Consider the following 21,559-nt stretch of genomic DNA (forward strand, 5'->3'; position numbering starts at 1 on the left):
ACACCCCTTTTGTTCTCCTTCTCCTCACTGCTCAGGAACACCTGATCAGCTCCTGGCTCCGCCTCTGCTGAGCGTGATCAGGTGTTCCTGATTCAAGATTCAAGGCTTTATTGTCATTCGTACATTAGCTACAGATATGTCAATGAAACACAGGTCACAGGCTCCTCCAACAGTTCAACATATGATCTCCACTAATCAAGTGACTGCAGCAGTCATGATCTTTGGTCAGGATTTAACTCTCATGTCGTCATGTCTTTTTGTTTATTCTCGATAAGGATGTGAACCGGCAACCCTTCAGTTCAAAGACCAAGTCCCTGCAGACTGAGCCCTGACTGCGAGGTTATCTGCAGCTAGTATTTTTTCATGAATACGTCTGTTGAAGTATTATTCTGACTTGTGTTTCATCAGATGGCCCATTTTAAATAATTTTAGATCACTCCTGCTAATGTGATGTAGAGGCATGGACACATCTGAAAGCTGAACCTGTTGAGGAACAAGGCAATACAACAGCTGACCACTAGGTGGCGGTGTAGGATCTGTTAGAGATACTCATATCAGTTTCTGCTGTTTTTCTCAGGGATGTAAAAGTTCTAGATAACTAATGTTGCCTTCTTAATGTTTTATATGTAATCCCAACTTCAAACTGGATAATATAACATTCTTTAAATGGCTTAGAAATATAACAAAGGAGAAATATTTCAATATTAGCCCTAAAAATGTAGTTATAAGAGCTGTGTCTTTATATCATGGTGAAGTTCAAGAAAGAAGATTTGTTGTCGTTTCTCAGTGGAACATAACGTGGCTACTGCTGTCCAATCTGGCATCTCAACGTTTAATATTTTGCATACAAACTGAAAGATACAAAATAATTTAAATGGGTAAGCTGGAAAAACAGAAAGAAATCCCCCAAAATGCTGGCTTTTCTAAATAAAAAAATCTTCCCTGAACCCTTAAATACCTTTTGCAGTTTTGAATTGGTCTTATAATTTAATGTATTAATGACTCTGTGATTCATGGAGAGAGAAGTGAAAACAAAAACACAGATTTTTGGGTGGTGATATATATTTCTCAATGTTTACAAATAACTATTTTTTTTTTTTTTTTTTTTTAAATGCGGCATAGTACATTACACATTACTTTTCCAGAGAGCAAAATAAATATATTGCACTTAAAAATCTTGTTCGGTGTCATATCATGGCATACAAAATAAAACGTTTTCATGTTAAAAAAAAGGGAGATTATTCTCAGTGGTGAAGGGGGAGGGGCTTATGGTTACGCTGATGATATTAACACTCGGTTCATGTACACACCTGTCACACAAAGCTCAATTAAAAGGTAAATTAGGAGACGTCCTCAATGAACAGATGGGATAAAACGAGCTGCTTGCACACGAGTGATTATGCAAGGGGTCAGAAGAGCATATATGTCCATATTCAACTTCAACTGGCTTCATATGATGTGAGAAATGTGGCAAACTGTGACATTAACAGTGTTTGTGAAACCCAAATGTATACATTAGTTATAACCCTGCACAGAGAAAAGTCTTAATCGTCCATAAAGCAGTCATACATCAACACGACGTCCCATTTCTGATGCAACAAGCCCACATATTTATAGATTTGTGTCTTTGGATTTTTTTCACATAAATCATGACAGCCTCACGGCAAAAGATCTGCACCAGAATGTTGTCCGTCAAAGTGAGATTTTCCCCTATAGGAACATTATTGGAAGTTGTTTTGAAATCTATATTGTATCAGTCATTTTCTAGCAATTAGTCTTGGAAAAAAACTTGATGTCTGACAGAAAACTGATATTGTGAGGGTTTAGAAAGATGATCATACATTCAATTTAATTTGTCACCTTAACTTCTTGGATGTTATCATTTGGACATGCTATTTTCTGATATGTGATAGACTCTAATCAGAAAAGCACCGAGGAATAATAAGTGAAGTGGGACAAAAGTGGCAAAATGGACAGTGTTTTTATGAATAACATCTCTGCAAATTGTTGTTATTTATCAGCCGACAAACACAGATATATCCGTCTCTAGTTTTTAGGATTCATTTATAGACAGTGACACGAAGAGATGGAGAGTTTTTGATCATGAGCTACTTGATGTAAAATGTGGTGCTTCAGGTACGTCAACGCCACCTGCTGTGTAACTTGTATTTCTTCATATCTCTTAAATAAATGACTCTCCCCAGTGAGCTGCCGTTTGTATGCACCTGCACCGCTAATGAGTGTCACCACTTGCCTTTAGTAGCCTGCATGTTTTAAATGAGAGAGCAGAGCCATTACTTCCAGGTGCAGACGCTCTGTCCTCGCTGAGCTGCAGCCATGAATCAGAGCGCTAACAGCGAGCGCTAACAGGCTGCAGGCCACACAGGGATGTTTCACACTCATGCTGCGTCACGCTACTGTTACCCTTCAAATGTTTATGGACATTACAAGACATGTCAATGCATGATTAATGAGGTTAAATTAAAGCCTGTTTGTTCCCCTAAAGCCCAGAGGAAACACATTTATGGTCACTGAAGTCAAATCGGACTTCTTGAAACCTGATGATTTAAACACATTGTGTCGTTGACTCCATCTTAATTAAGGCCCAGTCACACCAGTAACTCCCACAGCAAACGCATGTGGCGTGAGGGTCGTTAGAACATGTTGACGGGGGGAAATAATATAAATACATGATTTTATGGAAGTTGTTTGACATATCAGAGCCAATTTTTGAACCGTTTGTTTTTCATATAAATAAATAACAAGTATAGTTTCCAACATTTTTGATTTATCCGTCTCTTGTAACTTCAGTAACATCGGCACTGTGGGGACAGTTAGCTATCGGTCACTGTCAACGTGTTCTGAGGAATAACTGCAGGAAAATCATTCCGAATCATCCACAGATTTGATATAAATTAATAGATTTTGTTGTCGTTTTTTTTATTTTATTGACCGAGCCTTTAAAGCACACAAAGAGCCTTCACCCTGTTGCAGGTTAGCGCTTAATCATCCCATAATATTCCATATAAAGTTCCCCAGCGTGTTTCTACTGCGGTCAGCATGCGTCCTTTGAATATTTTCTTTTAGCAATCTACAGAGAGGATTTCCATACGAGTAAATGTTGCATTAATGCATTTGAACAGACATTATTTCGAACTGAGCGAGGAGCTGTACATATGGCTGGCTTTCTATAAAAACAGAGAAAAGCTGAGAGTCTGCGACGCTGAAATGTCCTCAGTGTCCACCAAACTGCAGCGTCGGGTGAGTCTCTCAAAGTCCTCTTCTTAGGCTGCTTTATTACAGGGTCACACAGCTTAGTACATGTCCTTTGAGGGGTTAGTCAAGTTTGTCTTCTCCTTTTCGAATGTAAAGCCTCGTAGACCCTTCAGAGGGTCTTCTAAATATTGTTCAGTTGAGTTTTAAGGTGAGCATCCACTTTCTGTTCTTCAAGGGCCAAAACCAAACACGCCCCACTGTACAGTCTTAGGTTGTTTTGAGGTCGTTTGTACAATGTCAGTAAAGCGTTCGTAGAAACACGAGGCGCCACAGTCCTTTTTTTTCATCATCAGAACGCCGAATCCCCTTCCTCTCGCTCGCTAAACTATTTACACAGACCAGGGGGAAAGGTACAAACAGGATGAGGAGTGGTGAGTGGAGGGATAACTGCTTTCTCTGGGGTGTTGAGGTGAAGATGGGCCGTCTCCTCCCCCAGGACGGAGTCATACGAAGGGCGTCATGACGGTGGAGGGGTGCCGCAGCCCCTGGATGGCGGCGTACGGCCCCTGCTGGAAGTAGTGGTGGTAGCGGGGCATGTGGAAGGAGGGGAAGGAGGGCCCGCTGCCCTGCAGAGCGCCGGGGGTCAGGGGCATGCCCAGCCGGCTGTAGGGGGGGAGGGAGCCCTGGATGGGGTGAGGCAGGGAGCCGGAGCCCATGGCCGACAGAGACTGTGGGTGCTGGAAGCCCGAGAAACCCGAGGCGGAGGTGACCCAGGAGCTCAGGGAGAGGTTGTCTGAGGCGGAGAACGCTGAGCCTGCAGGAGGACACACAGGTATTAGGGTGGAAGTGGCTAACTGTAGGCTTTTAAAGATATTGAAGTGACTGTTATTTTGTATATATTGATTGTTGTGCTTTTATTTAGGTCTTAATGTGTGCATGTATAAATGTGTCTTTGATTGTGTATATATATAGGATATACATATTTTTATATATATTTGTTTTTGGATTCGGGATTGTGGGAAACGGTATTTCGATCTCTCTGTCTGTACACACAAACTGAAAGATTGACAATAAAGTTGACTTTGACTGCTCATTTTCAGGTGTATATCAGTATGTAGTGTCTCTACTTTAAAGAGTCCTCTCCTGCTGATGTTCAGGTGTATATCAGTATGTAGTATCTCTACTTTAAAGAGTCCTCTCCTGCTGATGTTCAGGTGTATATCAGTATGTAGTGTCTCTACTTTAAAGAGTTCTCTCCTACTGATGTTCAGGTGTATATCAGTATGTAGTGTCTCTACTTTAAAGAGTCCTCTTCTGCTGATGTTCAGGTGTATATCAGTATGTAGTGTCTCTACTTTAAAGAGTTCTCTCCTGCTGATGTTCTGGTGTATATCAGTATGTAGTGTCTCTACTTTAAAAAGAGTCCTCTCCTGCTGATGTTCAGGTGTATATCAGTATGTAGTGTCTCTACTTTAAAGAGTTCTCTCCTACTGATGTTCAGGTGTATATCAGTATGTAGTGTCTCTACTTTAAAGAGTTCTCTCCTGCTGATGTTCTGGTGTATATCAGTATGTAGTGTCTCTACTTTAAAGAGTCCTCTCCTGCTGATGTTCAGGTGTATATCAGTATGTAGTGTCTCTACTTTAAAAAGAGTTCTCTCCTACTGATGTTCAGGTGTATATCAGTATGTAGTGTCTCTACTTTAAAGAGTCCTCTCCTGCTGATGTTCAGGTGTATATCAGTATGTAGTGTCTCTACTTTAAAGAGTCCTCTCCTGCTGATGTTCATGTGTATATCAGTATGTAGTGTCTCTACTTTAAAGAGTCCTCTCCTGCTGATGTTCAGGTGTATATCAGTATGTAGTGTCTCTACTTTAATGAGTCCTCTCCTGCTGATGTTCAGGTGTATATCAGTATGTAGTGTCTCTACTTTAAAGAGTCCTCTCCTGCTGATGTTCAGGTGTATATCAGTATGTAGTGTCTCTACTTTAAAGAGTCCTCTCCTGCTGATGTTCAGGTGTATATCAGTATGTAGTGTCTCTACTTTAAAGAGTCCTCTCCTGCTGATGTTCAGGTGTATATCAGTATGTAGTGTCTCTACTTTAAAGAGTCCTCTCCTGCTGATGTTCAGGTGTATATCAGTATGTAGTGTCTCTACTTTAAAGAGTCCTCTCCTGCTGATGTTCAGGTGTATATCAGTATGTAGTGTCTCTACTTTAAAGAGTCCTCTCCTGCTGATGTTCAGGTGTATATCAATATGTAGAGTCTCTACTTTAAAGAGTCCTCTCCTGCTGATGTTCAGGTGTATATCAGTATGTAGTATCTCTACTTTAAAGAGTCCTCTCCTGCTGATGTTCAGGTGTATATCAGTATGTAGTGTCTCTACTTTAAAGAGTCCTCTCCTGCTGATGTTCAGGTGTATATCAGTATGTAGTGTCTCTACTTTAAAGAGTCCTCTCCTGCTGATGTTCAGGTGTATATCAGTGTGTAGTGTCTCTACTTTAAAGAGTCCTCTCCTGCTGATGTTCAGGTGTATATCAGTATGTAGTGTCTCTACTTTAAAGAGTCCTCTCCTGCTGATGTTCTGGTGTATATCAGTATGTAGTGTCTCTACTTTAAAGAGTCCTCTCCTGCTGATGTTCAGGTGTATATCAGTATGTAGTGTCTCTACTTTAAAGAGTCCTCTCCTGCTGATGTTCAGGTGTATATCAGTATGTAGTGTCTCTACTTTAAAGAGTCCTCTCCTGCTGATGTTCAAGTGTATATCAGTATGTAGTGTCTCTACTTTAAAGAGTCCTCTCCTGCTGATGTTCAGGTGTATATCAGTATCAGGGAACTTTGAGATTGTAGCCTTTACAGACCATAGGCACACAAACCTATAACACTACAGGAAAGGGAAAACCCTAAAAAGCACAATTGGGTCTCTTTAAATAAAAACTGAATTTAACTCAAAATCAATCTGGTTAATATTCAAATCATTAATCAAAAGTTCCAACAAGGTGTGTGTGCATTTGTGTGTGTGTGTGTGTTCTCACCTCTGTTGTGTATGCTCAGTCCGTCCTCACTCATGTTCTCCTCGTCTCCGGCGTAGGTCCTGATCGGCGACCGGGCGTACGAGTGCTTGTGGATCAGATTCTCAACACTTTCCCTGCAGCAAAAGCCGAAGAGAGAGCCCCAAAATAAATCTCTTTGCTTCTATTGTAGGGATTCATGACGCACCCCAAAACACAGAACACAAATTCTTGTTCATGAGGATTTTCACAGCAGATAATTGTGGAATATGAATTCGACATGAGCGCCTGCATTTTTACCTCTAAAATGTGTATACAAAATATTTGCTACGAGCACTTGAATACAAATATTGTCTTGCAGTTCCAGCATTACAATAAAATCTATGACTTTTTCTTCATTATTTTTAACTTTAATTATAAATTAGCTTAAAAAAAAAATCCTTGCCACAATACAAATAATGTTTACCAACTTCGTCTGTGTTTGCACATTATTAGTTGTCTGATATGTGTGTGTCCATGCTGTGTGTAGTTGTTGTCATGTTTGTACAGACTGTGCGTGTGTGTGTGTGTGTGTGTGTGTGTGTGTGTGTGTGTGTGTGTGTGTGTGTGTGTGTGCGCATGTGTGTGTGTACTATCCCACAAAGTCCATTAGCTCATTTGAGTCTTGTCAGATAGCACTTCTCAAACACAGTGACACAAATTGTTGGGGGAGGCAGTGGGCACGTGTGTGTGTGGTGTGTGTGACAGGCAAGTGGTCTGCGTCATAAGAGCCATGCGTCCACATTAGCAGCCCCCCCTCCCTCTGCAGCTCCAATTAGGTTAGGAAAGTGCAATATCTGTCAGCAGAGGAGTACAAATGTGTGTGTTTTTATCAGCGTCGGGCCCCTCCGGCACAGAGGCCACAGCGAACTCCCACAATGCACGAGGGGCGAGGGGAGGGGGAAGAGGGGGGGCTGCATGCTGGTTTCTATCAGTCACTGCAGCCAATTGAATTACAGTGTGTTTTAGTGCAGTGGCCGACTCCAGACTAATGTGATTTCTGCAGCTCCCCGAAGATCAATTGATCAGGTCTAATTCACAGCCCTCAAAAAGAGAAAGACACAGAAGAAGAAGAGGAGGAGGAGGAGGTGGGAGGAAGAGGAGGGGGGGGGGGGGGGGTGTCTGGATCTCAGATTTGGACGTCTCTGCTTCAGATTGTTCGATTGAGGGAAATGAGCAGATGGTTTGATTTTGTCAGCTGATTTTGGCCGTAGTGCCGGAATCAGGAATTACGAGAAGTGTGTGTTTTGGCAGCGTCAATAAAAATCCTTTGGATGGGGATTTGTAACTGTGTGTGTGTGTGTGTGTGTGTGTGTGTGTGTGTGTGTGGGGCATCGATTTGTTATGCACAATACGGTACAGTACGTAAAACAGCATGAACTTAATAGAGAATAAATGGAGAGGCAAAGAAAAGACAAAGACAAGGATGATTCACTTAAATAAAGTAGAAGAGATATACAAGATGGAGAGATAAGAAAGGAAGGAAAGGGAAAGACATCATATATGATTTAGGAGGATGGGATGAAGATGAGGAAAAAACACAAAGAAATGTAAGAATGAAAAGGTTGAAGAAAAAATATATATATCGAAGAAGGCAAATAAACGTTTGTATAAAACTAGAGAAAAACAAAACACTCAACAAGACAAGAAAAATGCAAAGGACAAAAGAATAAATAAAGGAAGAATGAGGGAGACGACCAGGTCAGAAGGGATGGCAAGAGTCAAAGACAGAGGGAGGAAGGACGGGGAAAAGAGAAGAAAGGAAAGCAGGAACAGAAAGAAAAAGGAAAGAAAGATACAATACAAAAGAAAGAAAATATGGAAAGAGGTAAAAAAAAAAAGGAAGAATGTAAATGAAAAAATGACTATTGAGGAAAGAAGGAAAGAAAGAAAGACATATAAACAGGGTAGCTTCTGTCTCACACACACACACACACTCTTGTATCTTATCGTGAGTAAACACACGGCGCAGGACCCAGAATCCCCTGTACCTCTCCATGTCCGTCAGCCGCGAGGAGTCCCGGAAACCTTTGGCGAACGGGTTGCTGTCGATCTTCAGTTTGGTGATCTGGGAAACACCGGAGCTTAAATGCGTCTCCTTTATTTTAAAAACATTTCTCCTTCTGTGTCCCAACACGCGGCTTCCTGCAGCTCGGCTCTCTTTACAAACACAACGGCGCTCAGGACTTAAAGATACGTATTAACTTTATACTTAGCCAGGTACTGTCCTTCTGTATTTCCATTGATACTTTTCAATACTCTACATTACAACATTTTCAAAGCCTATATTGAACTTTTTAAATACTTGACCAATTACTTTGATATAATTAAAAGCTACTCTATGTGTCTTGAAGCTTCTCCTTTTAATGGGAAGCAAGAGCAGTGTTTACAAGTTGATCCAAAGAAGAAGAGAAGACATTGCCCTTTAATTCCCATCACTCACCAGCTGGTTCTGATAGGCCGTGACGGCGGTGAAGACGGTCTCCGTGAAGACGAAGGTGCGAAACTCCTCCGACTTGAGGTTGAGCAGCGAGGCGGTGTGGTCCTTCTTCTTGATGATGTGGACCCGAGGCTGGTACTTGTGCATGGAGTTCAGGATGATCTGCAGGAGGACAAGCGGGGCAAGAATGAATGACGGTCAATGGGAAACGTGAAGGGTCAACAGTGAAGACAGACGGTCAAAGTGAGGGTCAAGGTGTGGAAAAAGGTGGCAGGAATCCTGTGTTCATCACTTTTTGGTTATGACACACGTATCATTGCTACGTAGTTAGCTTGAAGGCATCCCACTGGGCTTTGGGAAAAAAGGAAGGTTGTTTTCACTGCCGTTTGACGTTTTATAGACTAAACAATGGAAAACATGTTGAGAAAATACATGAGAATTCATCCTGTTGATATACAAAAAAATTGAAGGCTTTACTCCAGAATTGTTCACACATTATCCAACAACAAGTGCATATTTTTAATTATTTAAACACATTTAAAAGCCATCCTTTAGTTTAACAAGTCTTTAAAGTGCTGCTTAATATTGTTGATTTGAATGCCAACCTTTTAATGAAAACTGGGCGAACTCCAGCTGCTGATGAAGATCATGTGATGTGATCAGAAGCACCAGAATGACCCATCTTAATTAACGTTAAAAAATGTTGTTTTTTTTATTTTATATGTCACATTTCAGTCAGACAACTCAGGTGTTTCTTTAACATAGCAATAGCAAGCAATGCATGGAGAGCGGCGTATTAAGGAGACTCCGTTTGGTTGGTTGCAGAGTGGCAAGGGGCGTTATGTATGAATGCAGCATAAGTGCTCGAGTTGACTGCCTGAACTAGCTCGCAGGCTTCGCCCCATTTTATGAATTTATTTTTGGTATACAAAATGTGTTCGTTAAAACAAGCAGCTTAAGTAAAAATATTGACTTTATTAAACATGAATATTCACTATCTGGATAAGGGGTTTACAGTAACGCCTGTTTTTGTTCGATGTGCTCTTTGTTTGTTTTGGTTTCTTCCGTGTGAACATCAGGAGCTATTTTTGGACTGGTTATAAAACTCTTTAAGATAATAATCACCTTGTTTTTCAGGCTGTGTCTAATGGCTAATTCATGGATAAACTTCAAATGTTTTTGGTTCTGAAATGTTTTCCTGCTCCCTGCTTGTGCTTGGCGTGGTGCCTTCAGGGAAAGGAGGATTAGAGGAGCGACTTGGTATTGACAGGCGAGTAATTATAAAGTCCCAGCGGCCTTTGAACCTGACACAGAGACAAAGCTTTGCAATGGAAACTCTATTTCTGTAAGATCCTTTAAACAAATGTTTTCACATGCAATTTGGTCGATATCCAGAATTCAACTGACATATTTAGTGAGTCAGAAATTAAAACAAAAACATTTGAACAGAAGTCCTAAACACAAATACAACTAATAGTCATTTTAAGTACAGTTTTATACAAAGCTCAAATATAAGCAGGCACAAGGTATTGCCTTTCTGGTAAAATGCAGCAATCTTAATGTATTTTCACAATGTTTCCAGAGGTGGGAAATAGTACTGTAGTACCCAATTTTGAGCTACATGTATTTGAGTATTTCCATTTAATGCTACTTTATACTTCTACTCTACTACATTAATATGGGAAATATTGTAATTTTACTCCACTACATTTATTAAACAGCTTTAGCTAAATGCATCTATAAAAAACTAGTGGACTAACTCCACAAAATAGTCAAATTATTTAAATATTTTACAAAAATGAAATCAGAACTTTGTTAATAAAAAGCTTATTGATGCAACATTATCTATACATGTCACCTATAGTATGAATGTAATTATACACACACATCAAAGACATTTTTCTGCATAATGATTACTTTTTATACTTTACGAACAATTTGCTGATTTTGTACTTTTACTGAGGTAAGATTTTGAATTCAGGACTTAAAGCATTAGAATAATTACAGACAGTAATATATATAGGCCTATTGTAAAACCTATGCATTGGTTTTACGGCCTACGTGACGCGGATGTATTACTTGAATGGCGACTGACTGACTGATTTGCATCGTGTGCGTTAGTGTGTTAACAAAGACAGAGTAAAGAGTAACACGCGCTCACATGTCCGTGTTGGTCCAGCTCGTTGTTCGTCAGTTTCACTTTCTCGAAGGAAACCATTTGCTTCACGAGCTGCTCTCCGGTGAACGGGGAGTCCGGGTGCACGTACAACCTGAGGAGGAAGAAGACAAAAAAAACCCCGTCACATTCTCAACTGTGATTGGCTGAGCGGTGTTCGATAACCAATCAACGCACAGCTGTGAAAAAAGGCTAGTAAGAAAAGTATAAGTCACCCAGCAACCGCGTTCCATATGATCGTTAAATATTGGAGAAATATTTAATTTATAGTTTTAAATTATTTTCGAGGTTATTGGTTATAGGTTACATTGCATAGCTGCAGGACAAATCAAAATCCATTTAATTAAATACAAATATTTGTTTATGATTTACAAATTAAAGAATTAGCGTATATAAATGTAAATTCAAAATAAGTATTATATTTGTAGACTGCAATTATTAGTCTACTCTCAATCATAAATTCGGTTTTCCCCAGAAATGTATTAAATAATGTATTAAAATAACCCTTTTAATAGTTGCCTAATTTAATTTCTTTGTCTTATATATTTGGACATCACGTCCCTCAATATAACCCAAGACAGAAAACTGGAATCATTTCAAATGTATATAGTAACTTATTTTTGCTAGGCTTAAAATGGTCAAATTTGAGAATCCTATTGACTCTAAAACCTGCAAATGATCCGAAGAAAATACCGAGGACATGACCTCACTGTCATTGCCTGGATTAATAGCAAATACGACTTCATCTGGCCTATTGTTGAATTGACATCTTCATGACATCAATCAGCATGGCATGAATGTTCCCAGATGCTTCCTGGTAAACAATTACATTATTCCATCGGTCTCCATTAGCTCTTTGCTCTCCAGTTTTCTATATGGCCCACATGTTGTTCAATAAAAACGATGAGCGTGTCTGTCTGTCAGGTACATAAACAAAATTAAAAGATTATAGCCTTGACACTTTAAAAACAGTCATTGATTTTCACAGTCTGTATTTTCTACGATGGGCCATGACAGGTGTCCCGGAGTGTGTCCCGGTGAGAGGGTGTACCTGGCGGGCAGAGGAGGGTCGGCCTTGCCGGCCACCAGCCAGGAGGACCGGTGGTAAGCGTACCGGTACCGCTTGTTGTCCACCGGGACGATATCCATCAACACGATGTACTTGGAGTCCTGGTCCACCCCGGAGAAAGAGACCCGGATGGTGGGGAACATCCTCCTGATGGAAAGGAGACAGGTGTTTTTTTAAATTATTATTGTGGTACATGTATATGGTCATGTTGCTTACTTGAAACTACTGAAAAACATCCATTCCTCTCCCGGAGAATACAATAGCCACAAAGAATAATTTTGGTTTCTTTGATTTTCATTTATTTCTTATTCAATATTTTTTATTTCCTAAATGTTATTTCCAAGCCCTAATAAAATCGGTGGAGGAAAAATTCCCTTCTAAAATCGTTGTCTATTTTTGTTATGTTGTTGGCTTGAAATTAATTAGAAATGTAAAATAAAAAACACAGTGAGGATCCAATAAATTAACTATCATGTGTATTTCTTCTAACTGAATGCACACCCCCCTTTCTTTTCGTTGCTAAAACGGCATGACATTATTTATAACAAAACACTCTCTTGCTTTTACACGTGCAGAAATACAGGCCTAATGTTATACTTTTTGAAAATAATACAAATATACATCTGGCTTCGGCTTTCTATTACATGTATGAATTCACTTGTATAAGGGCACACCCAGTGGTTGTTGAATAAGGCTTTATATGGTCCCATAGCTCGTTGTTTCTCTCAGGACGTTAGGTAGGCTAGGTGTTTATCAGCACGTGAACTCTGCAGTGTGTCAACTGTTCACATATCTGCTGTCAGAGGGCTGCAGGATTCTTCTAATTTAATATATTTCCAAAGCTGAGGATTGCGACAAAGAACCTGCACACCTCAAGAAGATAGCAGGCTACATATTTGTGTGCGTTGTTTTCGCATTAAAGCATTCATTCCCCATTTTACGAAAACATCTGCATAAAGGTTTCGGCCCTTTAAGTAACAGGAACAATTAAATGTTATAAGATTGCATCATACAATAAAGATGTATTTGTAAAGCACTTTAAAACCTCTAGACTAAAGTGTTGTAAATAAAATACAAAAATCACACAGCTCAGCGCACAAGCCATAAAATAAGTAAACATACAAATCAAAAAGGGGGGGGGCAATTATTATTATTATTTTATTATATATTTGTATATTGCATGAGACTCTTGGATATATAATAAAGTAACAAAATATTCATAAAAGTCAGTCAAGTAAAATGAAAATGACCTTTTATGAGAATGAATCACATCTTTACACAGACATTGATTGGTCTACCTTCCGGACTTGGTGATGATCATCTCGGTGCCGAGGTCGTGGAATTTGTCCCACAGCTCTTTGGTCTCGAGGCAGCACGAGATCTTCGCCATCTCCTCGCTCGGGACCCCGGGGTTGGTTGGGATGAGCGGCTCCGTGCACACCGCGGGTGCGCTCCCGCTGTAGTCCCCGTGCCCCTCCAGCGAGGACAGGTCCGCGAGGGACTGCTGCGTGCAGGAAGACTTCTCCACAAATTGTTCTTTTTTTTTTAGAAAAAGAAAATAAGCAGAAGTGTGAGGAGGATTTTTGGGAATGTATTGCCAACATGAAGCTCTGACACTTGATGCAATTTCTATGTTGTGTGTGTGAGTTGTTGTCTTTTGTGTATGATGAGTGTTATTTTATTTTATTTGCCAGTGCCGAAGACACATTTTCACTATATGTTAATTTAATATTTAGTATTCTGAATCTGAAGCTCTGTTTAATCAGATACAAGAGAATATATCTAATAACAAGTCTATAATCTCATGTATTTAGCACTTTTCAATCATTGTTATTTCTAGATTATCCATACTGTTCTGTGCCCTGGTTAATGGGAAATAAATGGGAACAACATTTTATATTTGGTATTTAGGCTAGAGCTTTAATGTTCGTCATTAAGGGGAATGAACCACGTGATGCAAATAATAAATGCCGTTGTTTTATTCATCTATAAAACATTTTGCGCATCCCTTACTTTACTTTGATGAAATCCGGCACACTTTAGCTTCAATAACACATATTGTTCCATATAAGACATCAATTAATATGAAAAGACATTCACATTGTATTTAATGTTTGCCGAGATCTGCTCCATAACCCAGTGAGGTATGGGCCTAAAATATCACTATTTATTTTTTGTAAAAATTCAAAAGAACCACACAATTCAAATCACATTCCCCCTTCGTGTTTTAAATCATAACTAATGACTGAAAGAATAGAAAAAAATGCATTTTTTGTAATCGAAATAATGAAACACACACTCCCTTGTAAATATAACAAGCTATTTTTGTGTGAAATTATCAGGATTTATTTATTTACTTGTCTGAAGCCTTGACTGTTCCCTTTTTGCACCGTTTTTTTTTAGCACAATGCACTACTTTATTCGCTTATAATATATATATATATATTTATTTAGCTGTCTTGTGACATGTTATCACACTTGTAGATTATTTAAATAGAGAATTGATTGCAGTTTGGTTATTTTTCCTCTCTGTTGCTACATTGGCTGCATGTCTCCACTTAAATCCTTCCTTTAACAGTTATAATTTTACGCATAAAATCACCTGATTTCTACTCAAATGTGCTTTATATTTAATTCTGCATGCCCTCTTCCATGCTCACCCAGAGGCTTGATGGTGTTCTCCTCCGTCTCCTTGTCCTTATTGGGCTTCCCACTGGACATCAGGGCGGCTATGGAGAAAGCATTTGCCCGGGACGAGAGCTGCGGTTTCGGGGACGACGTGTACTCCATGTCGGTGATAAGTCTGTGACCAAAATACTCCCCTTTAAATGAAAAATAAATTAAAAAAATCCTCCAGGAAAAGCTTAACCCCGCCTGCTTTTTCACTCCAAGAGAGAAAAAAAGAGAAAATTACGCACAGTTTGTCCTCGCTCTTTACGCACACTCTTCTCGCGTAAATATTCGCCGCTTTGGAAACACTTGTTACTGCCGGGTTGTGAGTCGAGTTGTCGGCTGCATTGTGGAGGAAGAGGCTCTGACTCCACTAACTCTGTCCTGCGGTGCCTGATCTGAAGCCGCTGCTCTTTGGGAAGCTTCAGTCCGAGGCAGCCTCCCCTTATAATTCCCGGCCTCCCTCCAATCACTGCGTCTGTTTCCACGTCACACTCTGCACTGTCCCACAGCAGCAGCCAATAAAAAATCCTGATACATGTCAAATTCAAGATTCAAAGGTTTTATTGTCATATGCACAGCTGCTACATACAGGGTGGATAATGCAATGAACATCTCAAGTCCCATGCTCCTCAAACAATGCAACATGAGACATACGTAAAAAACAATAGCAAATGATGCAAGAAGAAACAGACAAGAAACACAATTGTGCAAAAATAATGTTGCAAGACCAAAGTAGTAATGCGGAAGAAGTGAACTATATAAATGTAATTTAAAAAAAAATAGTACAATATGCTTAATGTTGCAGAGAATACACAGGGAGTGTGGTTTAAGAATAATGACTTCATATGGGGTGATGACAGAGGGGAAATGACTTATGGTAAGAAAAATATATTTATTTGGACAATATAAAATAGGGAAGTAACAAGTGGATGGCATGTTCATACTATTACATTCTATTTTTAATTTATTTCACTTCTTTCATTACTTGCACATTAGTCTTGCACCATTATCTTGCACTATTTTATTTGAACTTTGAGTGTGGTTTAAGAATAATGTGTCTTCATGATATGGGGAAATGATGGTGAGGAAAACATATTAATTTGGACAATAAAGGAGAGAAATAACAAGTGGAATTGACGTGCCGGCGGACCCCTGGAGGGCCCTAGACCTCATGTTGAGAGTCACTAACCCAACATGTCAACAGCAGAGATGTTTGCCCAAGATGGAGCTATTTGATAATTAATGGCAGCAATAAAGTGATGCTTCACACTCTCACTAAAACACACATTTAATTTTTTAGAATAAGATTAAATATGAACTAGAACCAGAAACCCTCTCCTCTGAGTGTCACCAAATAATGTGGGCAAAAAAACAGTTTTGTTTAGAAATAAAAACATTTGAGTCACTATAGTCTGGAGGATTTTGCCTTTCAACCAAACACTTTCTTACTGCAATGATGCCCAATATACAATAGTGCTTTAGCGTGTCCTGTTCTGTTTATTAATGCAAATAATAGCCTTTTTTTTTTAACTACAGATCAGGCTTAAGATTTAGATTTTATTTATGGGAACTTGGCCAGCAGTCATTATATGTTAAACATTGTTGCTTATACAAGAGATGTAATGTAAGAATGTTATTCGTAGTGCGTGTTTGTTTAAATATTGTACGTTTTAGAAACTGTTTTAGAAAAATAGCCTGATAAAGTAAAATGCACATATGCACAGGTATACCTATACCATCAGTATTCAATGTAAATATTGCTTTAGTTTAATGTTATTCCCTAAAATATGTCTTTATCATTGTTTTTATTTGCATGTTTATGTATATGCACCAAAAACAGCAAGACGAATTCCTCCTATGAACTCATAGGAGGAATTCGTCTTGCTGTAACCTACCTGGCAACAACCCTCGGTAATCACAAAGGCCTTTCTGATTGGCTGTTTTTTTCCCAGGGTATCCATGTTTTGTATAGTCGACACAGTTGTTAGATGTCTTGCACAGGAAAACAATGTCATATTAACAGTAGAATAATGACACAAGCACGTGTTACATTAAAAAAACAAAAAACTTTATTGAATGTCGATATAATCTGCAGGTAAACTGAGAGGTGATTGTATTGAGTGATTATCCTGTTAAACCCCATCCCTGTTTTTCAGGTCTCAGGCTCGAAAATGACATTTCCAGAACAAATGACCATAACTACACTTCTAAAAGGGGAATATTAATAATCTTTTTTCTCAAAGTAATAAACCTTTGAGTTGGATGTAGAAAAGTCAGAATCAATATAGATGTTTTTTATTTTAAAGAAAATTCAGATTGAACATGAAAACTGTAAATTATATTGTCGGTCCAAAAGTTCTTTTTTACTTATAGTGAAAACCACCCTTGAATGATGGGATAGTAGACTAAAAGCTTTAGGAATCCAAAGTACAACATATAATAAGTACCCTGTATCAAGATTGATGCACAACAAGTGACATTTGACATTTTTAAGAGAGATTTAGCAACAAAATAAAACACTTCTGGGGCCATTTGGGTGGATTTTCCATATCTCTGGCCCCCCTTGGTCAATTTTGATGATTAACCGCTAGATTTGACCGCTAGAGCCAATGGAATCGAGGGAAAGTTCCACATACACACACAAATAAGGAGTGAGAGTGACGCGTAGCCAAAACCGGAGCTGCAACACACTCTGGTGGCTACCATTAGCAGCTAATATTTATTCTCCGATTTTTGCATACAAATTGAATTATGGATTATCAATACTTTTTTCAAAGTGACAGACACATTGGATTAACCTATGGATTAACCTTCAGCCACGTTTTTTCTCGTTTTAATGCCATTGAACACGACTGTTGATCAGAATAACAGCTAAAGTGAGCATATCTCCGTGTTTTGCTACCTAAAGCTACGTCGTGTGTTGTCTTTGCTTCCCTTGTCACGAGTTCTGATCGCTCAGTGATGATACTTATATTTCTAGAATCTGTGGACTCTCAGGATGTTATCTAAGCTTGTTTGTGCAGATCCAATAAGTACATCGATCGGTATAGCTAGAGTTCTGTGCTAACGGCCTTAAGATTGTTTCGCTCGTGGCTAATTCAGAGGCTCAGCGCTAGCTTTGTGGTTTTTTTCTTCCCGTTACATGGATATGAAACATTCATAGTTTATTAAATACTAAGGAGCCCTCAGACGCTGTTTCCTGCAGATGACCGGGGGGGATGGGGTTCAACCTTTATACAGTCTATGGGTTCAACAGGTTAGCGGAGCCATTTTCCGTGTCTCCGTCAAACAACAGGAGCGTCTATGATACAGCTTTGAGAGCGTTATTGTAAAGGTACATATATATATATATATATATATATTAAAACAACGTATAATGTTCTAAACACTCACCTGTCCTGTTTTACTTCCATGGTGTGCGAACAAAAGAGTCCCCGGGGAAACAAACACCGATTTAAAGTTCCGGGAATATGTGTGTTGTGTTAGATTTTTGTGGTTTTGTGGTAGTTTTCATGTGGAGAGAATGGGGACGGCTTCTGTTGGAGGTAATGCACCTTAACTTAACTTCTCCGTCTCTTTTATGGTCCTAAACGTTGGTTCGTTTTTTGTCACATAATGCACTTCAGATTTTGTACAGTTTCCTTCTTCAATCATACAGTGAAAAGAATCTGCCTTTTGCCCTCGTTATGTGGTGTGTGAGACCCTCAGCAACTGTGAGAAATGCCTTTACAACACACTCTCTCTCTCTCACACACACACAACCTTATTGAGTGCAGGAGAAGCAGTCTTGGGTTAATCTGTTCTACGACACACACCAGTGAGCCCCTAATCTTTAGCACACACACACACACACACACACACACACACACACACACACACACACACACACACACACACACACACACACACCACACACACACACACACACACACACACACACAGTTGTCACGCGACAGGAAATGCACATAACTTCTATAGGGCCATTAATAACTCTCTCACTATCAGACAGTTGGTTTAATGGTGTCTCTGAGTGGCCTGCAGTATAGTTTATCAAACTGTTATCATCGTATGACTTCAATCGAAGAAGAAAGCCTTCAAAACGGATTAAAGAACATCCTTACTTTGCTTTTAACTTGATAGGGACTGAATCCGGTCTAGACGTCACCTAAAGAGAATTGGAGTCTTTGGCTTTATCGAGACCATATGTGTTTTTATTTCCTCAACACACTGATAGGAAATGCCTGCTTTACAACAGGGGTGTCAAACTCAAGGCCCGGGGGCCAAATACGGCCCGCGACTTCATTTTATGCGGCCCTCAAGAGCTTGCAAAGAATAGAATACGTTTATTATACGGTTACATGCCACTTTACAGAAGTACATTGCCCATATACTACATGTCCCACAATGCATCTCATTTTGTGACATGCGCACTGAAGGGACTTGCAATTGGTTGTAATTATTTTCCCCAGACTTCTGCTTTCAGACTAGTTAATTATGAAGTCATTATACCCTCTCCGATAATAATCAAATACAGAGGCAATAATGTAATATAATACATAATTTTATATATATATTATATATTTATATATGTATATTTATATAGCTACAACCGGCCCTTTGAGTGCAACCATAATGCTGATGTGGCCCGCCATGAAATTGAGTTTGACCCCCCTGCTTTACAACAACCAACCAGCTTTATTGGACATGTCTGCATTTGACTCTGGTTTTAAGTTGCGTTGACGTTATTTTGACGATTTACGGAAAGCTAGATACAGTAGAGCTGAAAACAAGGAATACCAATCTGAGCAAATATAGGTGAACAAAGAACTATTATGTACATGCAAGTAGGTAAAAAATAGCTGTGTGTATGTAAGTAAAATATATTTAATGTAACAGCAACATACAAAGTGTTAACGACTACACACAATGCAAAGATTAAGAAAAAGATTATGGATACAGGAAGTAGGTGTTACACTTTATCTTTTATTATATACTGTTTTACCACCGTTTACACCTCTGTTTATATATGATGTATGATATAATTATCTATGTACATTAAGCACACCCAAATGGACCCATTGGTCCAAATGGACCAATCCGTGGAGCCGTTACGTTACGTCCGCGGAGCCGTTACGTCCGCGGAGCCGTTACGTTAAGTCCATGGATTGGTCCAAATGGACCAATCGGCGGACTTCCTCACACACACTCTCAATCTTTACTCAGCTGCAGCTCCGCCGATTTCTCCTCCCTGAGACGGCGGGACGCGGCGAGGCTGTGAGTCGGTGTGTGAGCACACACACAAACTCCCAGCCAGGCTGTGTGTGTGTGGGTTCGGGTTGGTTTCGGGCTGGGTTTCGCTGTGTCTCGCTGTCTCGCAGACGGCCACTGGGCTCACAGGGAGGGGGGGGGGGCAGGAGCTCCAACAAGCCGGTTAGGACAGAGAGTGAATACACATACTATACAGAGATGCTGTTTGAGAGACCAATGTGAGTTTGGAAAATTGCACAATATAAATCTATTCTAGTAGACATCAACAATATAATTATGATCAGTAGAAATGGCCATGACATGGGACCTTTAAAATACTTTAAAAAGTGAAAAGAGAATTAACAATATTATTATATATTATATCAAATATAAACAATATCAACATAAATACAAAATAAAAATACTATAAGACTGATTTTATTGTTACAGAAGAACGAGGAGCACCTGAAGGCAACATGATACCAAAACGCTGACTTCAGATTTCTTCTAGGTGTCAGTGTGTGTGTGTGTGTGTGTCTTCTCAATGTCACTCCCTCTCCTCTCTGTGAGATGGAGGCTCACATAAACGCCGAGCCAGAGATCCTCTAAACCTATTAGGCGACTCCTGAATGCAAATCCTGCTGCTGCAGATATTTAATAAGAGACCTGCGCCGGCAAACTCGATTACGGTTGCAATTGCCAGTGGATAATGTGCTAAAAGCTTTCCCACTTAAGCGTTACCCCCTTACTGAATATTATTCACACTTTGAGGGGCCAGTGCAGCCTTAAAGAAACAGAGCCGAGGAAACAGATGGTGCTGAGAGAGGAGACTTTCAGCTGAATACAGAACAGGACGGATCTAACAGAGATATAAAAGGATGCATTTTGTTCTTATTATGGTGTTTGACTTATTGTTGATGGTTTATAGCCGACATTTGACATATCTTACAAATGTTTTTTGAAAGATATGTTGAATAAGTTGGCCTCTATATGCACTTTTTTATGCCTTTAAAAGGTAAAATCATGCTTATTTTTCCTTTCCCACATGCATGGTATCATTCTTTCAGCACATGATGAGTTAGAAAACAAAACACATCTCTTCAAACTCGCCTTGTTGCTAAACTCAGCCAGTTCACAGTGATTTTATTCTATAGTTTCTTTTTCTTTTATTACCTTTTTCTATTTTGCATCTCTGTCTGTTGTGTGAAATGTTTTGTGAAGTGACTTTGAGTACCCAGGAAAGCGCTAGATAACAAAAATGTATATTATTATTGTTAGGTATGAAGCTGCCAGGATTCCTAAAAAAGAGGCGGCCAGATTCCCAAAATAAAGGAAAAAGAACCCAAGTGCCTCTAAAAATATATATGAACAAGTATTACTCAAAACACATTTACAGAACTGTTCAAAGTTACATAACTATTATTGTTTCCACATCCTGGCCCTGTGTTATCCCCTCCCCTCCTGGTGTGTTTTCCTCCACTTGTGCCTTGTTTTTTGATTTGAGACTTTAACTTAAACCTTTTTTTTTTGTGGTCGTGCTTTTGAGTTCATTTCTTGCCGGTGCCAGAGAAACTGTGATAGTTGTACTGTTTATAACTGGAACATTTTAAGAAGTACCACTACAATACAGCCTATTTACGTGTCAAGAGACTTCAGAACATCAGAAAAAGGCACTATAATCAATTGGGG

The 21,559-nt window shown here is 39.4% G+C and overlaps 1 protein-coding gene across 2 annotated transcripts; it reads right to left on the reverse strand.

Annotated features, from left to right (window-relative positions):
* Positions 1–1,111: 1,111 nt before the first annotated feature.
* Positions 1,112–15,021, reverse strand: tbx20 (T-box transcription factor 20). 2 transcript variants are annotated; one of them, XM_034196824.1, is made up of 8 exons: positions 14,611–15,021; positions 13,249–13,486; positions 11,933–12,097; positions 10,867–10,975; positions 8,709–8,867; positions 8,257–8,333; positions 6,251–6,363; positions 1,112–4,030 (listed from the first exon to the last, which is right to left on the reverse strand). In XM_034196824.1, the coding sequence occupies exons 1-8, from the start codon at positions 14,738–14,740 to the stop codon at positions 3,720–3,722; spliced, it is 1,302 nt and encodes a 433-aa protein (XP_034052715.1). In that variant the 5' UTR covers positions 14,741–15,021; the 3' UTR covers positions 1,112–3,719. The 2 variants fall into 2 exon arrangements, with proteins under 2 accessions (XP_034052715.1, XP_034052714.1); XM_034196823.1 differs by having other exon boundaries at positions 6,251–6,366.
* Between the last annotated feature and the right edge of the window lie 6,538 nt (positions 15,022–21,559).

The sequence above is a fragment of the Gymnodraco acuticeps genome, unplaced genomic scaffold, assembly GCF_902827175.1.
Source record: "Gymnodraco acuticeps unplaced genomic scaffold, fGymAcu1.1, whole genome shotgun sequence".
Classification (NCBI taxonomy): domain Eukaryota; kingdom Metazoa; phylum Chordata; class Actinopteri; order Perciformes; family Bathydraconidae; genus Gymnodraco; species Gymnodraco acuticeps.